The sequence below is a fragment of the Hydra vulgaris genome, chromosome 01 (assembly GCF_038396675.1).
Source record: "Hydra vulgaris chromosome 01, alternate assembly HydraT2T_AEP".
Taxonomy (NCBI): Eukaryota; Metazoa; Cnidaria; class Hydrozoa; order Anthoathecata; family Hydridae; genus Hydra; species Hydra vulgaris.
This window is the reverse complement of record NC_088920.1, coordinates 39,374,255-39,398,679: the sequence shown is the minus strand read 5'-3', so window position 1 is coordinate 39,398,679 and position 24,425 is coordinate 39,374,255. Positions and strand designations below refer to the sequence as shown.

Sequence of the window (24,425 nt, the reverse complement as noted above, 5' to 3'; positions counted from 1 at the left end):
TTTGGAGTCTTTTCACGTTTTCTATATTTAATATTCATTTTTTTTAACTGACGACTAATTGTCGATTGATTTACACCGAATTTAATACCTATTTTTCTTTGACTGACCCCTTTTCGATTGTTGACAAGTCTCGTTAATTCGGCTTTCTTTTCTCTAGTCCAGGATGTCGGACGACCAGGGTGCTTTCTATCAGAAAACGATTGAACAGTTTCAAGTCTTTTTAGGTTATCATATGTTGTACTTCGAGCAAATCCTTCCTTTTCAAAATGATTTACGATTTTTTTTTTTTTTATATTAGGTTTATTTACAAAAAATATTTTTAGACGCTTTCGAAAAGATTCTCGTTCAGCTGCATTTAACCTCATTTTAAATAATTGTGTTTCAAATAATAAAGTTTATATTTTATAGAACGTTTATGCCTACGCATAAAACCACAAAAACTAATTATTATGCTCAAATAATGAAATTAGGATTTGTCCGATAACTTCCGCATCACCCGTTATTTTATTATCGTCACCATTTTCAATATCTTTATATGAAATTATGTTATTTATTCGTGGTAAACGATCTTCTTGTGTAACTGAACTTTTCAGGGTAACAGTTTGAATGGTACCCATTATGTGTACTACCGTCTTAAGTCTTTATATTTATATCAGTATTGTCTGCAACATATTGAGCGCCAGTTTGTGGTAGTAAGATGAAAATTGAATGTTGAAAAACTGCTAATGCTTCATACATCACGTGTCATTATAGGATGCACATAAACTAAAAGTCGAAAAGATTTGTATTAGACGTTTTGAACCAAACCGTCGATGGATAAAAACGGAAAAACCTAATGGTAATTTTGATTTTAATGATCTAGGCCTAACAGCATACATAATGCTGTGGCTAATACTTGTACACACTCATTTTAAATGTTTTAATTTAGTTCGTTCATTTTTAAGAACTCCAAATAAAGTCAATGACTTTGGAATATCGGTGATAATATCTTTAAACATTCAACTAAACGAGGAATAATTAGTCTTAACAAATACTAATGATTGTATGTCTTCTTAAATGATGGCTGACGTAGTTTTTAATATTTAAAAACGTTTTGTTTTTTTATTTTGGCTTTTCTTCTCATACCAACCCAATCGGAAATTTTTGAATCATGCCCTTACTTACAAAAGCCGAAGTACTGCACCATTATTGGCTAACCAAAATCGGGCAATTTGTGCAGGCGAAGTGCTGACATTTTAGCTAGTTTTCTACTACTTTTAGCCTACTTACATTTTTTTTACGCCGATGCTAAAAACTAGTACGGATAATAATACTGATTTACTGGCCTCGAAAAAAGAAACATGTGCAACATAGTACAGCGATAATGATATGATTTTTTTTTTTTTTTTTTTAATTAATACTTTTTTTATTATTCGGTATTCGGCGAAATATTGCAAACTATTCGGCCGAATACCGAATACCAGATTATAACAAAAAACAAAAAAAAAAAAGGAATAAAAACGGTTTACAAATAACTACTTTTTTATTTTTTATTTAAAAAAATAATTGGCATATTTGATACTCAAAATCTAAAGTGGTAGGTTATGATAAAATATTTTTATTGTTTGATGATAGCAAATGATTGCAAATTTCTCATTAGTTATACATACTTTAAAAAAATAGTCATTCACTATGTACACTGCCTCCGGCAAATAATAAGAAAATTTCAACAAGTCAGATAATCTGTTAGGATAACCCGGCCTAGAAGGGTAATCGGTTAGGATAACCTTTTGCACTTGCTGACCACAACTTGTAAGGGTGTGTTGTCCAATTTAAACAAACAGCTTAATGTAAAAAGATTCATTTTCTTTCCATGTGTGCATACTTTTTGTAAAGATTAATTTCATCGTTCTCATTTCCATTACTTTTTCTTACAAAGTGGAGATAAATCATTACAAACCAGTGATCGTTCACTGGTTCCTAGAAGCACCGATGAACTATCGGTGTCAAACAACTTTTCACTGAGAAGGAGTAACCATTCACTAACTTAGTCTTTCTCAGAGCTTTAAATTTTATTATTGCTTTGCTTGTTGTGTTTTAACTAACCCCTTAAAATTAGCTTTAAACCGTGCATCAATAAAAAAGGCCGAATAATTGACGTTCCCAATAAAGTTAAACTATAAATTGAACCAATTAAAGTTCAGGTTGTAGTGAAGATATCGTTTTTAATATATTTAGAGTTCTTTGTGTTGTATCTATAAATAACAGCATCTTAATTACCACAGAAGTGCAAGATATACATAAGCTGGTTGTTATTGCAGAAGTGCAATCTTTTTGAATGGTTTAAAAAAATAATACTTTTATACATAACTATAGTTCAAACAATTTGATGTAACAGTCAACAAATAATGCGTTCTGTGACGCGGTTTAGAAACACATGAAACGAAAACCCCCACTGCGTAGTTAGCGTATTCACTTCAATGAAGCAGGTCAGAACTTTCAAATAAACTAAGTGTCACCAAACATTTGGCAGCTGAATAATAAATGCTTCAATCGAGCGCCTAGCTAAATATTCGGTATTTGGTAAAATCACTATTCTTGACTCTAATAAAAATTCTTTTGGAGAAAGTAGAAAACGTTGCATGGGGAGGAACTAAAGCAAAAGTAAAAGAAGAGCTTATATTGAAGTTAGGTAAACTAAGCAAATGAAATTAAAATTCAACTTTAAAAACTTATTATTAATGATTGTTTATTATTGTGATTGGTTTAAGTTACTATGAGTTGTCAATCCAGTACTTCTAAAAATGCTGATATAGCAAAGCTTTTGAATAGTTGTCGAACAAATGGTTTAGATCCATCAGAAGTCAACATTGATTATAAAAATGATTCAAATGATGATTTTTCAAGGTCTGACTCTTTTGACAACCAAGCATCTAGCGACAATAAAGTGGCGATGACCGATAATCAATTTTTAATCTCAACTTCGCACGATAAATTGATGACTGAGAATGAAACTTTAGATTCAACTTCGCAGTATGACTGACGACCGAAAATGACTTAGTCGTTCGTAATAACATTAGCAAGACAACAATTCCTCTCCGTTCACTTTATTCAAAGTTATTTGAAAATAAAGAGGAGAAAAAAATAAAAAACCTTATAAAATCTAGCTGTGGATGTTATCAAGGTCTAAAAAATAGAAACTCAGATTTCAGAATCCCAAACCCTGCATCTGGAGATAACTTCGTGTGACCGATAGACAGGAACATAGTTATTTTTTGGTTTAACCTAACAACGATTCTCAACTACAAATACCGCATTACAATATTGTTTTTATTTTGTCCTACGCAGTTGTCGGCATTGAAATACAGTGTATCTTTAATTGAATTTTTATGTTCAGCGTGTAGTGATGAATTATAATCAAAATACAGTTTTCATCCTTTCCAGTCAACATGTTCTTAAATATCACATAACTATGCTGAACACAGGCCAAGTAATTGCAATACCAAAAATTGAATGAAAAAATAAAATGGTCTTTCTCAACTAGCTTTAGATGTTTAAACACCTAAATCGGCCTGTGTTTCTACTAATAACAATAATAATAATAATAATAATATATATATATATATATATATATATATATATATATATATATATATATATATATATATATATATATATATATATATATATATATATATATATATATATATATATATATATATATATGATGACTCTAACTCATTTTTTTACATTAATTAGTAATTTTAACTAAAAATGTTTGAACTTTGGTGCCTAAAAATAGGGAACACTAAAGGTATAACGAACAAAAAAATTTCAGAAATATCTGAAGTGTTAAAACATACAAACCACTCCAAAAGAAAAATTGCAAATTTAGTTAAAGTTTCTGTGATAACAGTAAGCAGAATCAAAGGTAAATTTGATAAAAAAAAATACCTGTACAAAGTGCCAGAAGTGGAAAATGTGTTAGACCACGTATCACTACCCCCAATGAGATGGCATCATTACCTTGAGACGGGCAATTTGTAACATTTGTTTTAAAAACCAAAGAAAAAGTACAAAAGCAGTTACTAAAATCATACAAGAATCCGGTATCTAGATTTCTTACAGAACTACAAGGCGTCGAATAGGAGAACTGGGATTTAAATGCTACAGACCTGCGTGGAAACATAAACTTACGCCAGCGATAAAATTAAAATGTCTCACTTGGCCAAAACAACACCTACATATTTCTGCTGAAGATTGGGAAAATCTTAGTAAATATTTGTTTATTGGCAACAGCATCACTAAATAAAACATTTATATGAGTATTTATATTATTATTTTTATTTGTTGTCAGGTGTGTTTTTCAGATGAGTCCCAATTTGAAATATCAATTGATAAGTCTTCTTTTGTTAGACGAAAAGAAAGAAGAAAAATATAACCCAGACTGTGTTATGGAGACGATAAAACACCCTCTAAAAGTGATGGTCATTTATAAGTGGCAAGGCCAGTGCCCTTCTTTATATTGTTGAAGGAATGATGAACCAGGATAAATATAAAAAAGTATTAGCTCCAAAATTAGTTCCTCAGTTACGTGATTGGTTTCTTGATTCATCCAAATGCATCTTTACGCATGATTCTGTTCGATGCCATAAAGCTAAATTAGTGACAAGATGTTTAAAGTCAAAAAATGTTTCTGTTTTACGATGGTCCTGCAATTCTCTAACTTAAACCCAAAGAGAACGCCTGGGAACTTTTAAAGCGGATAATTGGGCACAAAATCATAACCAACAAAAAAAATCTCATAAAGGCACTAAATAATGCCTAGCAAAATGATCAGGAATTATAAGCAAATGTAAAGAATTGCATCCAAAATATGCCACGAAGTATACAAGCAGTAAACGATGCAAAAGGTGGCCTAACCAAATACTAAAAAAACATTTTGTATTATGAGTTTGAAATAGTAAATGTGTTTAAATAAGTGTTTTACATTTAAAGAAGAATATTTATTTAAGCTTGCACTAATAATTGTATAAAAATTTAACATAAGAATACGTAAAAGAGCCTATAATGGTTAATATTATAATTTTTACAAGTGTAACTAATAATTTGGCCGCCCACTGTGTGTGTGTGTGTGTGTGTGTGTGTGTGTGTGTGTGTGTGTGTGTGTGTGTGTGTGTGTGTGTGTGTGTGTGTGTGTGTGTGTGTGTGTGTGTGTGTGTGTGTGTGTGTGTGTGTGTGTGTGTGTTTATATATATATATATATATATATATATATATATATATATATATATATAAATCGATTTTTTTATATATATATTATATATATATTTTTTTTATATATACATAAATTGATTTATAAAAAAAAAACAATTTATTGAAGATTGACCTAATATTTTTTTAATAAAAACTGACAACGCATTAAATAATATATTTTCTATAGTCAAAGTTTATTAACATATACAACTAGACATGTTATTAAAAAAAAAAAAAAGCAACAACAAAAGCTTCTTATTTTTGCGGTTAAATGTCAATATTTTAGTCCATAATATCGTTAAAGTTATTTATTAATTCTTTCCAAATTCTTTAGTCGGAGACATATTTTTTGATTTCTGTAAAGATTTAGAAGAACTTCCCGCTTCAGAATTCACACCAGGAAATTTACCTTAAAAACAAGTTTTAACATTAAAAATAATTTATGCTGGATGCAATTCACTGTTTCTTAAATGTTCCACATATTTAAGAAATATAAAATTAGGACAAACAAAATATGCATTAGGGAAAATGTTTATAAAAATGACTATTTTAACAATTAAAATAAACATTTGCTTAATATTTCAACATGATTTTATAAAAGATAAGCTGAAAAGAAAATTTAAGACAACAGTAAATGAAATAATGGTTAATGAACGGGTATCATTTTTATACTTTCCAGTACAATATTAGAGTTTCCAGATTACAATATAACAGTTTCAACGAATATTAGACAAAAAACTCTAATCTCCAAGTCCTTAACTAATAATACCCTGCACCATGTTAATCTAAAGGTTCCAAATATAGCTTTAACAACGCACGTGATAGGTATCAACAGTTACAATAATAGGAAAAATTTAGGGCTTGTCGTTTTAAACTTTTTACAGTAATTACTTAGGTCATATGAATTTTAAATGTGTTGGTCCTTATGCAAAAAAAAATTGTTTTTAGGTTTCAAATTTTAACCTCAAAAACCGAGGTTTTGGGTAAAAAAAAGCGATATATACAGTTTGTCGCAACTTTTGATCAATTATTCAAATTGACTCGAAAACATCTGCAATCGAATACTTGATCCTAAATACCTCTTTTTTAGACACCTATTTATAAACCAAAATGACTATTTTGGCTTAACAACTATTTTAAAAGTTTACAAAAATCATTATTTTTGTATTAATTTGCTGTAATATACATAACAATATTATACGACTTTAATTTTAAAAGTTTTTCTCAAGCATCGCTCTAAACAACAACAACAAAAAATTGTTTATAGGATGGTGCATTTACCTATGATCATTTATTAGTCATTTGTATAAATTTACTTAATTATTCTAATTATACCATAAAAAAGAGCTTATCGCTTAAAAATCCTTTAGCAAAACCTGTTACGATTATAAAACAGGAAAAAGTTCTCTGTCATTAAAACCATTTCTAGTCCGTAAACTATGCTAAAATCTCTACAGGAAACTCTGAAACTTGTAAGCGTACAGGAAATTACGGAACTTCCAAAATTGGGGCTTCGAAAAACTTAATAGGTTTTTGTTTATCAATCTTGCATGTGAGCAAAGGTTTGTAAATATCAGTACTCCAATCAATCAGTTTAATAATATTTTCAGCATTGGTGTTCTTTTTTTGAATCCTTTATTTAAGAGCAGTACTTCATTTCTTATTGAAATTTTAAGAGCAGTACTTAAATTTCTTATTGAAAGCATTGTCTTCATTGTAAACATCCTCTCTTCTTTAACTTTGCTAGAAAGTGCTTGAAGAATGGATTCACTGTGAGTATTTAAGGCAGAGCAACAAACATAAGGCAAAATTGTTGACTGAATTTAGGTTCATTTTTCGTACAAGTTTGAGCAGTTTGATAATATGGTATGGTCCATTGGTCCACTTTTGTTTTACCTGAATATTTTTTATTAATAAAATTATCCACACACACACACACAAAAAAAAGGATTATCTAACTAATTTCAAACCATAATACAGAATATACACCAAAACAGAACTGTACAAGGTGTTTTAAATTCTTAGCATTGCTTCCGTTTAGTCCATGCAGTAAATTCAAATTCTGGAAAACCTACCCCACAAGTTTAACTAGCGTGCATGACTGTGGGCACCAATTTGAATTACTTTTAAATTGTTTGGCATTATTCTATTTTTAATAGCTTTTGTTATTCAGAATATCTTTGATCATTACATAAAGTTTTTTTAAATATTTTTGATCATTACATAAAGTTTTTTTAAATATTTTTGATCATTACATAAAGTTTTTTTAAATATCTTTGATCATTATATAAAGTTTTTTTTAATATTTTTGATCATTATATAAAGTTTTTTTAAATATTTTTGATCATTACATAAAGTTTTTTTAAATATCTTTGATCATTACATAAAGTTTTTTTAAAGTATCATCAAATTTCTATTAAATTAATTTCAATATCTATATCTTGAATTATATTAGTGGAAAACTTAAAATCATTGGCAATAAGGAAAAGTTTACCAATTTCGCCAGAAAACTTGTTGTTTGAAAAATTATTATCATAAATTAAATACTTCAAATGTAGTTTATTTGTGTGCAAGGCACAATCTATTCAAATAAGTTTGGTTCGAAGTTTTTTTTCTAAAAAAGAATGATACCTACTTTCTAGTCTAAAAAATATTTAAATATTTGCATACCATTTATCATCAAATATTTATCTGTATTTATTATTAATCATTTACCTGTATTAACATTGGTAGAATCAAAGCCAACAGCAACTATAGTTGATTCTATCCCATGTTCTTTAATCCATTTATATATAAGTTCTGCTATGTGCTCTACTGGGGTTATAAACTTTATAAAGATTTGTTTTCTTTGCCATTTGAGAAATTTAAACTTTCAGAGTTTCTAGCATAATTAATGGACAAGAAATGGTTTTAAGGGGCAACAATAACTCACAGAAAACTTGTTTTAGAATCTAAACAAATTTTTTTATGATTCTCTGCACAAACCAAATAATGATCTTCTTGTTCAAATCTGAGGTGAAATTTTGAAAAGAAAATTTTGCCTTATTGTTTTTTTTAAACCCCAAAATACCCCATTGAACCCCAATTTTTTTTACAATATTATCACTTTCAGATTTTAATTGTTTCATCATCTTCAACTTAGAGCGTTAAATTTTTTTGATCTATTACTACTTCACTGTCAGTAACAGTCTTTTTAAAAAAGCCTGCCTCATTAGCTGCTTACGGTGTTAGTGTTGAAATTACAGCAGTTGCTCTAACTGATACTCCATATCTTAATAATACTTTATAATAATAATTTTCTTCCATATACAATGACTTTTTAGAAACTTGTCTGCTAATGTACTCAGAATTATCTTCGGAAACAACATTTTCATTGTCTGTATTTGCAATATTATCAAATAGTACTTTGGTATCATTTTCTTGAAGATGAAAAGAAAAAGTATTCTTTTGTGACTTTATTTTTTCAGTTTCTTTCCTTTTATTATTATTTTTTTTGTCTGCTAGCTTTTTTTAAAATTTTGAGCACCCATTTGCATACTACTTTTTGTTCCAAGTTTTTGTCTTTGCGATTTCATAAACTAAAGTTCTACTATGGAAATTTTGTTTTCTCTCTAGCATTGACAAGAAATATGAGCTTTAAAAACAAAAGAATTACATCCTCCTCATAAGAAACAATATCACACTTGGACTTCTTTACCTTGTCCAAAGTAGAGTGAAACTTGAAATAATTTCAGTTAACAATATCTGTAGCATTTTTCCACATTTTACAGTGTCACAAAATGACTTTTAATTCGAACCTCTTTTACCGAGAAAAACCTTCAGGATATGATAGTAATAGTATGTAGAAGTACATTAGAGTTGGTTTTGAAATCTTTCATCATCATCTGTGAAAAATAAATCAACTTGAAAATTTTGAATTTTTGGCCTATTGACAAGATTATTAATTAAATAAAATAAAACATTTTTACATAAAAATTGTATATTTCTGTCACATAAGTTACTAACAAAGTTAAGCAACTTTTTTAAGGCTCTTTATTAATTTTGAAATTCCGGGAAAAGGCTTGTGAACAGTTTCATTGTGCCTTTTGATCAAAATACAAGTGCAAAATTATTTAAAATTCAGAATCAAGCAATAATTCCTGATGACAACAAAAAAACTGTCTGTTTTCTCTGTTTCAAACAGAGAAAACAGACAATTTTGCTAACAGCCAACTGATGACTATATGGTTAAACGCTGTCAAGAAGTTTTTTGGTCAAGCTATTAACTTTGAAGATCAAAGAGCCCCAATTGGTATCTGCAAAAACTGTTGAGTAGGCCTTCCAAAAAGAGATAATGGTGAAGATGTTCAACTTTCCTCACTGCCTGACTACCAAAACATAAAGATTCGTCCTGCAACAAGAGAGTCACCATGTGATTGCATGATTTGTTATGTGGAAAAGCCAAGTTTGGAAGCCCTCAACACTGATTGAAAAAGGGATTCCACATAATTCTACAAAATGAGTACTTCAACAGAACTTTCTTGAAGTTGTAGCAAAAGACACAAAAGCAGCAGAAAGTGTAGTTGCTTATGTGATAGCTAACAAAGTTCCTTCACCCCATGAAACTGTGCATCTTAGTCAAGAAATAGGAAGGCAACTTCCAGTTACTCCAGGTGAAAAATATTTTCTTTTTGTCATATATGCTTAACATGCTTTTGTTTAAGTGACTCTTTTATTACAACAAGAAAACTTTATAATATGAGAAACAGTGTTAGGCTGATGTAAACTTTTTTACCAGGACCATTAAGACAAAGAGAACTTTTTCCAGCAGCTACATCCACCTTGACAGCTCAACAACTTTTACAAGTTTAAAAACCAGACCGGGTTTTTAAACAGAGGGATGAACAAGCTTGTTTTAACACTAACAAAGCAGCTCCCCAGCAAGTAGTTGATAAAGACTTCAGGGGGAAAATTTGAGTATCTTGGAAAGCATCTTCCTGATTTCTTTGTCACCTCAGACACATCCAAAAGTCTTAGCCAAGAATCCAAATGTCTATTGGTGTACTGCAAAGATGTTGAAGCTCTAAGAAACACTTTAGTTCAGATCAGAGGTCCTCAGTCATATGAACTTATCAAGGAGGGAAATGATAGAGGAGAAGGGGTTACTGAAAGTGTCTCTAGGGGTTCTTGGCTTAGAACCAAGTTTTTCCCTGACTAAGAAACCTCCCTTTAAGGACTCAGAGTGAAGCATCAACTTCTGGTGGCTATCGCAGAAAACCGCTCTGAAAGTTATGACAATGTAAAGCAAATCATGAACAAATTGAGCCTGAGAAATTGCTTTTTGTGTTGTCATGTGACATAAAGCTTGCAAACATTATTTGTGGTTTGCAGTCTCACTCAAGCACTCACCCTTGTACCTGGTGTGACACTGAGTCAAAGAATCTTCATCAGAGTGGTGAGCTCCAAACATTTGGCTCCTTTCAAACTGATTATACAGGCTTCCAAGTAGCAGGTAGCCAAACAAAAAAAGCCATGAACTTTAAGATTGTCTTGCATGAGCCAGTTATTAAGTTATCTGAAGGAACACAACATCTTGGACTTCATTCCACCCATAAAAAATTCACTTGCTTCTGGGTGTTGTTGATCACTTCTTCAGGAGTCTGTGTCTGCAGAGGAAAAATGCAATAATTTTCTGAGGAAATTAAATGCTTTTTTTTGTTGTTGTTGTTTCTAAGTTAAACATTTTTAGTACACTGCTTATTTATAGGATGAATATGTTAGAACAAGTTTCAAATGTTTTTAATAGAAAATGTAACTCATCGATGATGAAGGATTTCAAAATCAACTCTAATGTACTCCTACATTACTTATACTATCATATTCCCCAAAGATTTTTCTCAGGAAAAGAGGTTCAAAATAAAAATTATTTTGTGACACAGGCTTTAATTATTTTATTTATACCAACCGTTCATCACAATGGAAATTTCAGCTTCATTGTGTTTACTGCATCCAATACCAGTAGTACTGATACTGGATGGCATTCAGGTAAAACCAGCGTATTACTGGACTTTTTCAAGTACTGAAATATGTACAGGGCTTGTGATAAAGTGAATGTGTTCACTTAACGTGAAACACACCCATAAACAAAATATTTAAAACTCCCAGGTGCGATAAACAACACTCATTCAACTTGTAATAAGTGTTATTCATTGCTTCCTTCTATTAACAAAGCACTGATATAAAATACTATCATTACGTCACTTGTTTTAATGTAGGACACATGTTTGAGTTTTGCACTAATGGAATTACTTTAATATCCAGAAACACATAAAATGTCCCAAAAAGTATTCAAAGAATTCAGCACCGGTATTCGAGTTGACAAAAATTCTATGTGGTTTTATTTTCTGCTTGATAATAAAAATCAACTTACAAAGTGTAAGAAATCTAATAAAGAGATATAATCAAATGGTGGCAGTACCAGTGGACTGCATTCACATATAAAAAATAACCATGAAATTGACTTGCTAAAGAAAAAATTGTCCCAAGATGCAGCATCGTCATCATTTTTTATTTTCATAAGTTCTGTTGCCAACAGTCAAAAAACCTTAACTCTGATTACCAATTTCTTACAAAATCAATGTGATAACTCGTTGCCTGCAGATTTTTTTAGATTTACCGCCCTTGATTGACTGTTTTTGAGGGTATTTGTCATGTTAATTGCACTGAGAACATCGCTATCAGCTTGTGGGTTTGTTGCTCCAAAATTGACAACAACAATTTGTAATATGGTAGTAAACACAATAAGGAAAACTGTAGTATCTAAGTTCAATAACCTCTGATTGCAAGGGATGTGATTCAGTTTGACATTTGAAAAATAAACTGCCTACTAAAAAATGCATCGATTTAGTTCAAAAAGTAAGATGAAGACATTGTGTGAACTACGATGAAGACATTGTGTCTATTACTACTGATGGAGCTTCCATAATGCAAAAAGTGGGATGATTAAGTAATTGTGATCAACAGTTGTGCATTGTGAATGGCATTTAACTGGGTGTTCAAGATGTTTTGTACAAAAAAACATGACTCCTTTAAAAAACTTAAAAGTAATCTGCACTTACAATAATAGCAGTGAAAGTGACGAGTATTTAAGCACTGACAATGCCACAAACAAAACCAATGATAATGAAGAAGACTTTTACGGCGGGTTTCAAGTTGTAATGAGTGTGAAGTATGACTCTATTGAACTGACTGATGATTTGCCGCTGTTAATCAATAAAGTGCACACCATTGTGAAACTGTTTTGTTTGTTAAAAATTATCAAACACTTCAAAAATACAAAGTAGATGAATTCAGTAAATTAACACTTGACCCCAAAACTCGCTGGAGTAGTTTGCACACAATGCTTGAACGTTTCATAAAATTAAAAATTACATTCGCAAGTCACTAATCAACGTTGAGTCCAAATTAAGATAACTGATAAGAAGTTCAATGCAATTTTAGCTGTTGTTTCATGTCTTGTGCCAGTAAAATTGGCTGTGGAAGCATTGTGCCAAAATGATGCAACACTATTATCAGCCAATGCAACACAATATATATATACAAGGTATTGTATATATATATATATCGTGATATATATATACAATGCTTTGGAGACATGGATTTAGCTGTAAAGTTGAAAGCTGTGTTGATGCAACTATTCAATGATAATATATGGTGCATATATTTTTCCAGCTTACTACAATATCTGCACAAGGGCCACCAACATCTGCGCATCTTTTAAGCACCTTAGCAAATTAGCCATGGTAAATACCATTGCATACATCATAGCCTATATTTACAAAATTCCAAGGAATACATAAAAACTTTGATGCTAAAAAGTGTCACATCGGAACGTGGATTTTCAGCATTATCAAAAACTACAAATATCTCTTGAGGTTGATATTCGGAATGTTTCTTATGGGTATATTTTAGAAAAGAGAAAAAAGAAAAAGTCTTTAATTTTGATATAAAATAAAAAAAAATTATTGAATCAATAAAACTTTTACTATTATTAGATTTAATTCATATTATGATAAACTAAAAAAAAATTTAATATCCCTATTATACCAGTATAACTGGTATTGAAATTATTCAGTACCTAAATTTTGTAAGCTTTTAAAATTATAATTTTTTAAACTAAAATGACTGTCTAATAAGGGATATTTGTGATTGAGGATTCAATTAAAATTTTTTTTGAGTCAATCAGAATAACCTGTCAAAAGTTGAGGCAAACTGTGCATACTGTCTTTTTTACCCAAAACCTTGGTTTTTGAGGTCAAAATTTGAAAATTATAACATTTTAAATTACTAATGTTTTTAAACTTAAATAGTAAAACCTGTATAATAGTGTACCTGTAAAAGAATTAAACAAATCCAGTGAACTTGTACTTAAAATTTCTCTTGAATGATTACGAGAATTAATTTCACTTCTATTAGAAGATACTGATGAAATTGACCTAAATAAAAAAAAAGAAAAAAAAAAAGCAAACTCAGTCAAAATATAAATAAGATAGAAACTTTTTTAAAAGTTCTTACCTTACTGATAGATTAGATTTTCCACTCTTAATTGATGATGGTCGAGATCCCATAGTTGAAGAATTTATAACAATCCCTGCATTATGAAAGTACATATTAACTATAGGTAGAATATCAGGGTAATTGTGAGCAACTTCTAAAATTTCTTTTGTGATGTTCTTATTGACTTCTCTCAGTTCTCTGACAGCAATGTCACGTTCTTCATGGGAAATTGCATTATTAATGCTAGATTTGAACTTTTTAATAATTTTTGTAGCACGATCTTTCTTTTCATCTTGCAGTTCTAATTCTTTTTGAAGACTTAAACAAAATAATGATAAATAATTAATTTAAAAACAATAAACAACTATCTTACCATTTAGAAGAAAAAATTCTAACCCATTTTTTTCATTTTCTTTGTGACTATAATCAATAAGCAGTTTATTTAGTTCTATTGTAAGTTTTTCACATGTATCATTCATTGTATGTAAATCATGTTGTAACTCTTTAATTTGTCTTTGCTTATATTGACATTTATCCATGGATACTCTGTATTGTTCTTCTAGAGCCAATTTTTCTTCATACTCCACACTAGTTTCTTTGATTGTTAAGAAACATTGACGAAAAGACTCATTGCGATTATTTATCAACTGTAGTGTGTTCTCTAATGCTCTATAGAAAATTATAATAAATAAACTCTTAAAAAAATCATTATTACTTTAAATATACAATTTATTTTCTAAATAACTAGAAATTTTTCATAAATTAAATGAACTAAAAGTATCAGTCTCCATCATTTCTGTAAATATATTTTAAATCTTTATATTTTCGAAGGTTAGGTTTTTAAACCTTTAGAATTTCTCAGAACTAACTTGACACTAAAGAGTATTCTTTAAAAATAAAGGTTCTAAAAAACTAATCATCTCATCCCTCCTAATACTGATATCAGATTAGAAATACTGACTCTCAACTTTGGTATTAAATGTTTAACAGCTTTTAGTAACACACTCTCTAACTTCAAAATGCCAACATATCTACTTTTAATAGATTATTCTATTTCCTGTATATTTACATAAGTTTTTTTTTGCCTTTTCACTTCTTAAAAATTATAAGATATTTTAAAAATTATAAAATTTCTAATTTTTTACAAACCAAAAAAAACATTTTTAAATTTGATTAAAATACATTAAATCAATTTTGAGTTAGTTTGAAGTTTATAAATAAGTTTGCAAAACTTATCAAGCAAAAATACCTTCACAATACTGTTATATATAATTTGATTACTCACAATACTTTTAATATAAATTGATTATAGTAGATATACTTTATATTTACAAATATATACATATTTAAATAGTAGCATTATAAAAAGTCTACGTAGTTTGTATCCAGATGAAGAACAAAAGATATATGTTTAGTTGACTTGTTACAAATTTACTCATTCAAATTTCCAATGTGATTGTGGTACTGCTAAATGAAATTATAAAACGAAAAAACAATGTGCATAAAATACGAAATTTTTTCTTTATAATTTGTACTTTATTTGTTTACAACACAATTTGGATCACAGTTGGGGTTTTTTCCAATGTGTTAACTAAGGAAATACAAATACCCATTCTCTTGTTGCTGACATCCACCAACTTTGTTTCACATTAAGGGTTTGTTATGTTTAGGAAGTGTAAATATAAATATAAATATCAAAATAATTGAGACATCTGTTAATTTGATATTTTATATAAAGTATACAAAAATATATACAGTACAAAAAAAAAATTTAATAATTTTATACTTTCCCATTTTGATGACATTTTAACTTAAAAAAATGTATAAACAAAACTTTGTATTGTTTTTCAAACTTCTTGGACCTTTTTTTTTCCTAAAATATTTTACAATTTTTAGGAAGTGAAAAGACAAAAAAAAACTTATGTAAATATACAAGACAATATAAAAAATAGATATTTGATTTTGTAAAAAAATTTGTTTAAAGTTATTTGTAATAAAAATCTTATTTGTTTCCAAATAATTGTATTGCGAAAAAAATACTAATAAAAATAATATTGTTTTCTAATTTTCTTCATTGCTAGCATAACTTGATATATTCTCAATAATAAATCTTACATTTTCGAGGGGTTATTTTGTTCTAAAAAGTTTAAATTTTTATCTAGTGTTAAAAGTATTTCAATATTAAAGGGGCTGTTGGATTTTACATATTTAAGTTAGATTAGGTATCAAAGTTTTGATGACATTTATGATAACAATTCTAGTCAAGTGACGTCTTTTCTTAAGATTACTTGCTTTGAAATTTCAAATAATATTGTTCAAAACTCTAATCATCATGCATTTCCCTATCGTTTATTAAACAAAACTCTTGCAAATGGAGAAACATGCAAAAGAAACTGGTTGTGCTGGAGTATTGAAAATCAATCTTTGTATTGTGTACCTTGTTTTCTTTTGAACAAAAATGCTACAAATGTGTCATTTTTCTCTGGTTCTGCCGGATGGGGCTTTAGTAGAGGTTGGAGAAGATTGAAAGATTGTAAACCGTCACACAAAAATTCAATTTACCATAAAGAAAACTATGTTGTATGGAAATCTACTAGTAGAGCAGCATTATGTGAAACTTCAGTTGATAATTTACTTTTATCTGAACTCAAGACTGAAACTAAAAATTGGAAAAAATTATTCCAACACATTCTAGATGCTATTCTTTTTCTTTCTGAATTAGTACTTTTTGGTTCAAATCAACAAATAGGTGATTGAGCAAATGGAAACTTTTTAGGTATTATCGAACTTTTTAGCAAATATAACCCACTTTTAGCTGAGCATGTTAAAAGTGTTTAAGAATCACCACAGTGTAAGCAGCAAATGCAAGCTCATTATCTTTCAACAAAAATTCAGAACAAATTTATAGATATTTATCAGTTTGTCTGCATCGATGGCTTTGGGCGAACGCACATTTAATGTTTTAAAGCAGATAAAAATTTATCATCGTTTAACTATGGGGCAGGAACGGTTGAATGGACTTGCTATGCTGAATATAAATTATGATATTGCATGAAAACTGGATTTTTTAAATATAATTGCTGCATTTTCAGAACAAAAAGCAAGAAAGGCATTTGTGAAAATTAAATAAAACTTATTCATTCTGTTTTATATACATTTAGTGAATTTCTTTAAATTTCATTTTTAAAATGTAACCATAATTTAATTATTTATTTATAGTGATTTACAAATAATTACCTATTGAAAAAAAACCAATAAATAAAAATCAATGAATAATTATTTATGTAGGAATCATACATTTGTGAAACCTGTATTGTAACATTTACAATAAAGTAATAGTGTAACAATCCACTTGTATGGTTGTACCTTCCTAATTCCGAGGCCTTCCTAAGAAATGTGTAATTAGTAGACTAGCACATTTCTTGGCTAGTTGGCTTGATAAATGCACAAAAAGCGCCAAATCTTTGAGTGACGGTCTGTCTAATTAATTGCATTTATTTTGAAAGTTACACATTTATTTGGTGTCAATCTATCTGAAGACTTAAATGGCTTTGCATTAACTTGCGTTGCATTTTGAGCAAATCTTCCTTTTGGGGCCTCCAATTTATAACTCTCCCAGGCCTCTCCAAACCTCTGAAAGGGACTATATATATATATATATATATATATATATATATATATATATATATATATATATATATATATATGTATATATATATATATATATATTTACTATAGAAAACAAATTTAGATAGACAATATGACATCATACTGATTTAGGGAGCTGTGAGGCAAGACATCAGGCCAAGATTTATGTGTTATAATACAATGCAATACAATATCAAAGATTACACGCACGTGATAAGTATTGGTAAACACATTTAGGGTATTTTTTTAAATTAAACTTTTAAACAGAGTGTACATTACAATGATAAAAATTTTTTTAACTGAAGTAGTGTCCCAGATTACACATGGATGTTGACTAGATACCTTGCTAACATCTTTTATATCAGTATCAGATCAGCATCATTTTACTTCATCAGGCTGGTGTAAACCCAACAAACAAAATAAATTAACAAATATTCTTTTGGCAAATGACATCCACTTGGTGTGTATATTGACTACAAACACACCCCAAAATGACTTACTCTTTGAATGTTTACTATACGCAGGCATAATGAAAAAATAAAATACTTGGCGGGCATATTGATGTATTAAATATATTCACAGTTTTATAAACCAAAGTTTGTAAATTTTTGAAGTAAACACACTTGAGTTCTCAAATCTCTAAAGTTCTAAACTTTACAATTCAAAGTCTTTGTTGTAACGCCCCTGGTAGTACCATACTCAATTGGTTTCTCTGTGCAAGGGTCTTTTTTGTCAATGTTTGTGTTTTGAAGTTAAAGAGTTAAGTGAGGGTTGTAACTAGGGATTGTAAATTCTCGGACTTTTTGTTATCCTGGAATAGCAGAAATTATTTGTAGTGTTCCCGGGATCATGAGAAAATCCTGGGAACGTACATTTAAATAATAGACAAATAAATAAAAAAATTTTCTTTATTTTTAAAACTACTTTTGTGATTTAAAGCAATCTTTTAGAAAAACCTTTTTCAGATGACTATCTGATAATCTAGACTTTGTAAAAAATAAACCTGTTGAACTAAACACCCTTTCAACCTCAAAACTAGATAGTCCAATAGTTAAAAGCGTATTATAAAGCATAACTATATGATTTTTTGTTAGTTGCTTCAAACAAATTGAATTCTTGACACATAGTTAATTTATTGCAACAGACTACAAAGTTGTCTTTTTTTCTCACAAACTTTTAAAATCTTTCAGCCATAGATTCTAATGACTTTTCTAAACTGCCATTACTATTGTCAAGCTTATCATTAATCATAATAATGTTAAGATTATCATTATCATTTGTTTTATCTCCTACTTTTAGTATATTTTCAAATATGGGGAAAAGTCTCTCGGTTAATTTAATAGTTATATTTATTACCTCTGTTTTAGATGGTATGCAAAAAAAGTTATTATACATATAACCTTTTAAAGACTGTAGATTATCTAAAAACCTTATTAAACCAACAAGATTGCTTTTCTTTCTTTGACATATCCTTTCAACTAGAGCATTCTTAAAATTATTTGCTAAATAGCAATCTTGAGCATCAAGTTCTTTAATAATAAATTTTGAGCAGCCATGATGCAGCGGTTAGAGTTCTGGCTCAAAACCTAGAGATCCGAGGTTCAACGCCGGGTTATGCCCAATAAGTGACATTGGTAAAGAAGGAGGCGTGAACTTCTAGTAAAATGCTCTTCTGCAGTGCTCCGTGATAAAACCGTAAGGACTTCTAGAAGCACCTAAATAAATTAAGGAAAAAAAAAAAAAAATGTGTCATCAACTCTTAATAAAGCTGCTTCCCTTCTACAAATGATTTCAGAACCTTAAACAATTGGCTCAAGCTTTTTTGCTAAATTTTTAACTACCTCCAGCTCATCATTGGACAGCATGAGTTTTTTTAAACTGAAATCCACCAGAAATTTACCAATTGCTTTTTTAACTTTATTAAATCTTTGAATCACGACCAGCATTGAATCCAATGATTTTTTAAATCTAAAATAAGTATTAGCTCTTGTCCAAATTCACTTTTAGAATAACATTTCAAAGTACCCATTATTAGGGGATATATTTTTAAAAGTTACAACAATTTTAAGAACTTTAACCAGAACCTTATGAAGCTCAGGAACAAGATCAGGAGCTTGGTAACTAATTTCATTTTTATCCTCATTATTATTTACATCATCAAAAACATCAAAATCATTTTCAATATCTTCTTCATTAGAAATCTGATTATTTTCAACTTTCTTTTTATAAATTATATCAATACAGCTAAATGTATTGCATGGGCAAAACAAAGTTAATATTCAACAGGAGAAATATTTCCTGATTTTTTCATAATGGAAGCACCATCTGTTGTTATGCAAACTACATCACTGGAAAGACTAACATTAAACATGTCCAACTTTTTGATAAGTAGTTTAAGGTAATCATTTGCATTACATGATCCAATTATTCTCTTTAATCCGAGATTTATAAAATCACTATTAAAATAAAGATTTATTTTCATAAACCTGCTATATTTTGAATGTTCATCTAAATCTACAACGAACTTGAATTCTTTTTTTTATTTCAAGTGTTTTTCTTCTTTTTTGTGACATCTGTTTTAGATTTTGGTAGACTGTAGCCTTTATCATGAAGCAACTCATGAATTTGATCTGATTTAGCTATTGCACTTATGGAAAATCCATCAATAGCAGCAAATTTAGCCTAATGAAACTTTATTATAGAATCAATTGTAGATTGAACACAACGTTTTTTTATTTGGCGGTTCACCTTCACATTCTTTATTTTCAAAACAATGTTGTGGATTTTCTCTAACTGACTTTTTAACCAAAAGGTTGAACTGCCTTTGCATAATATTAATTTTGGACAATGTTTGCATTGTGCCTCATCATTCTTTTTGAGATCAAAATAATTGCAAAACTTTGCAAAAAAAAAAAAACTTGCAAAAACTTGAGAACATTTTTTTTGAAATTGAGAACATTTTTATAATATTAAAACTTAATTGCACAGTGATAAATTTCAAAAAGTATACAATAACATTAGCTGAACTTCTGATATGTCCGGAAAACAAAAAATTCTAGTTTCAACAGGAAAGTTAAACAATTTGTTATTAAAATTCGTAGGTACCGAAAAAAAAAAATCCTGAGATTCTGGAAAAAATTTCTTCTTACAATTAAATATATAAATAATTCACACAATAAAAAATTCACACCATTCAACAAACAAATCTCTTACAGAATTAATTATTAAAATTAAAAATGAATCTAATGTTCTTAATGTAAATAAATAATTACATTTTTTTTAAGTAGATTAAAAAAAAAAACAACTAATAAATTTTATTTAAAAAAATGTTGTATATAACTTTTCAAACTTCTGACTATTAAAAAGTTATTTATAATTGTTTTTATTAAAAATATTATTTAATTAATATAAAATATTTTAAATATTCAAAAACCTTATTTCTTTTTCAGCTTTTCTTATTTTTGCATCCAACTCATCACCAGTCTTTTGTAATTCTTCTTTCTCTTGAGCAGCTTTGATGACATAATAAGCTTGAGAATTCTCCTCACCATCTGGTGGAGTAATTGATACCGTTAAAATTTCATATCTTTTTCTCAATATTTCAATTTTTGAAATGCACTCATGTAACTCACAACTAAAGAAAACTTTCACTTTTAAAAAAAATTTTTATATAAAAAAATTTATATTTACAAAAAACTAACTTTTTTCCTCTCTAATTTTCACTCAGTAAATTATGTACCTTATTTTCTTTCTGTTTTCTTCTTCAAACTTAATTTGTGCTTTAAGAATATCATTACTAGTGTAGATATCTTGACAACGCTCTTTCATGGATGCATCTAACATCAATCGAAAATCTTCAAGGGTTAAAACCTCATTAGTTTTGTTGTGCAGTTGTTCCCGAAGTCGCTTTATATCTAATTTTAAAATATTTTTTTCCACCATGAGTTCTTCTTTGCACTTTATTAATTTTTTAAGTTCAAGTTCAGAGCTTTCATTATGCAAGGTTAATTCACCTAAAATATCATAAAATTATGCAAGCTCAAAATTAGCATAAAATTACCAGAAATATTCACAAATTTAATATTATATAACATTGTTCAGTTTTTAAATCTCAACACATTTTTTTTCATTTTTAATGCTAGTGACTTACCAATTTTACCATCTAAACTATTATCTTCTTCTACAATCTTTATCAAATCTCTGTTAGCTCTTCGTAAATCATCGCTTAATTTTTTTAGTTGAATAGTTAATATAGAATGTTTTGCTTGATAACTTTCTAATATATCAGATAGTTCCTATTAAAAGAACATAAAACACTATTATAGTAAAAAATCTAGTTTTATTTAATACTAAAATCATCAGACAAGTAGTGAAAAAATTTAGATTGTTTTGGAATTGTTTAGTAATTAAGGTTAATGTTATTAATAATTTGTTTTTAGTTAATTTTTGTTAAGATTTTATTCACACTTTATGCACCTCTTTATAGGGCCATACCATCATGACAGCTTGTTAATAATACTTAGGGTTAGTATAAATCAGGTTCAGAATCATTATAACTACACTGCTACTGCTAACATGTAATCCAGTACAACCTGCTACATGTCCTGCTGCTTTGTAAGATTTGCTTTTGTAGGCAAAGGCTAAGAGAAGTAAACTCTGACTTAAAGTACCATTGTCTTGGGGCTCTTGGTTGAGTAAAAGCTAGAGATGGTGTCTCAATTTAAATACTTATCTGGGGCAGATGTTAACTGCATCCGGCTACTGTCTTGTAGATTGCCTAGGTGAAGACTTTAGCTGTAATTGTAAAAATTCTGTTGACTAGAATTGTAAAGATGTGTTACATTCTTTCCTGCCTAAGTGATAAATGCTAGATCTTCTTGACTCTTCTCATAGGATTTTACTTGTGCCTCCATGATAGTAGCATGAGTTGATCAGGTTAATTCATTATCAGACATCCAAATCAGTCTGGCTTTCATTTATATCTTAAACTCATCTCCTGTTTGTGGTAAAGACAATATTCTTGTCATAGACTTACAAAAGTTTTCTCTAGAACTCTCTTCAATATTCTGTTAACTATTTATTACGTGTATAACGTAATCTTGTTTTCCTGCCTGTTGTTATATGGCATCCGATGTTCCACTATTTAAAAGCTCTGGAAAACACTCAGACCCAGATTTATTTTATTTAGAATTTATATAAAGCGTTTGTTTTACCTAATTTAATTTATTTGAAATAGAAACCAGGTGTTTTCTTGAAGTTTAGTTATTAGATTTCAAAATATAGATAATTTTTGCAGACATATTAGGAACAGCACAGGCTTTAATATTTTTTTAATTTTAATAATTCATGTATAATTTATAATCAAAATATGATATAAATCAAAAACTTAGGTGTATAATGTTTCGGTATATAATGACTTTTTTCATAACACAAAATGTTAAGAATTAGCATTAAAAAGTCATGTTTGACATTTTTCAAGTAATTTAAATTACTAATTTAATAAAAAATAAATAATATACTAACTAAATTAGTAAATAGATTATTACATTTAAATGTCATTGTTAAAGCAAAAATTGTTAGTGCAAAAACCAAAGTCATTTAACTTACATTGTTTAATGTTGTTTGCGTAATAAAAAGTACTGATTTCTATCAGCAATAAAAAGTACTGGTTTCTATCAGCAATGAAAGTTTTGGTTTGTAAACAATAAAAAGTACTGGTTTTTATCAGCATTAAAACTTGATTAAGTGTTTAGGATTAAACTGGTTTCTATCATTATGTAACTTAACTTACAGAGTTTCCCACCTCATTTTGACATTGTATCATTTCATTTCAACATTGCATCAGTACATTTTGACACTGCTGCATTTAATTTTGACACTGTTGCATCATTTAAGCTAGTTAAAAACTATTTATTTTCAATAAAAATGTTCATATTTTTGATGAAAATTTTTGTTAAATAATAATGGGTCGTATTTAATCGAGCCAATAAAATAATTAATGTAGCTATTTTTTTAACTCTAAAATATCTATAGTGGATACTGAAATTATGAATGTTGTTTTAAAAATATATTTTTGGATATACATAAAATATATATGTAAAATAAATAATGTGGTTATTAATTACTTCAAGTTGCCATTATTATTAGTTCAATCGCCATATTAATTATTTTTATTAACCAGATTAAATATTTTTAATTGCCACAAAAACACATTTTTAATATTCCAATAATAATTGTCATCAAACTATAAATGTCATAATTTTTATCTAGAAAATAAAAATATTCTTATTATCCAAAATATTTGTCCATTCATTGCGACAATACAATCAGTGTTCATAGTAAAAAATTAAATACCTTTTCCAATATTAATAAACAGCAATGCCAAATCAAACAATCAACAATGAAAACTGTAGGATAATTGAATCTTATTTGATAGGAAATTCAGCATCATAAATTACAAAATATTTTCGACTAACTAAATCTATTTTGACTTTAACTTCATCTATTAGGCTGGGGCAGATGCATTTTTAATACATTGTTTCCAGTTAAGGATGTTGAATGCTGGATCTTCTTGACTCCATGTATGGGCTTTGCTTGTGTCTGTGTTTTTATGACTAGGCAACTCATTCTATTATCTCCTAATGAGGGTACAGCTCTAAAACTCAGTTTTATAGTTCTGAGGCCGGCTGGTAGTCAAGTTTCCCGAACTCTGTAGTAGCTCTCAGAGAGGCTGATTAATCAACAGCTAAAAAATATCAAAGTATTAACAGTGCCATGTTGCGCATGGATGGTGTCCCTGTTTGTACTTTTGGTGTGCATTCCGGAGGCCACATTTGGAGCCCTTTGTTACGGCTTAGGGTTTATTAGTAGTAATGAGGCAATTGCTTGGGCTATTAAACAGTGTTCTGAGTACTATTATTGCTTTGAGTCAAGTTCTTCAATCTAAACACAAAAAACCATCATCACCACCAAGTTCTCTAAATCTATTATTCACTAATATTCGTAGT

At 28.8% G+C, this 24,425-nt stretch overlaps 1 protein-coding gene across 2 annotated transcripts in view; it reads right to left on the bottom strand.

Moving 5' to 3' along the window:
- Positions 1–5,398: 5,398 nt before the first annotated feature.
- The window catches only part of LOC100198230 (coiled-coil domain-containing protein 39), a 91,058-nt gene continuing 72,031 nt past the window's right edge, over positions 5,399–24,425 (bottom strand). For both annotated transcript variants that reach the window (XM_065788139.1, XM_065788140.1), the window contains exons 14-20: positions 21,569–21,713; positions 21,158–21,431; positions 20,852–21,052; positions 14,167–14,439; positions 13,789–14,088; positions 13,606–13,709; positions 5,399–5,644 (exon numbers count right to left, since the gene is read on the bottom strand). In XM_065788139.1, the coding sequence (XP_065644211.1) occupies positions 5,547–5,644; positions 13,606–13,709; positions 13,789–14,088; positions 14,167–14,439; positions 20,852–21,052; positions 21,158–21,431; positions 21,569–21,713 (1,395 nt within the window). In that variant the 3' untranslated portion in view covers positions 5,399–5,546. The remainder of the gene's footprint in view (positions 5,645–13,605; positions 13,710–13,788; positions 14,089–14,166; positions 14,440–20,851; positions 21,053–21,157; positions 21,432–21,568; positions 21,714–24,425) is intronic.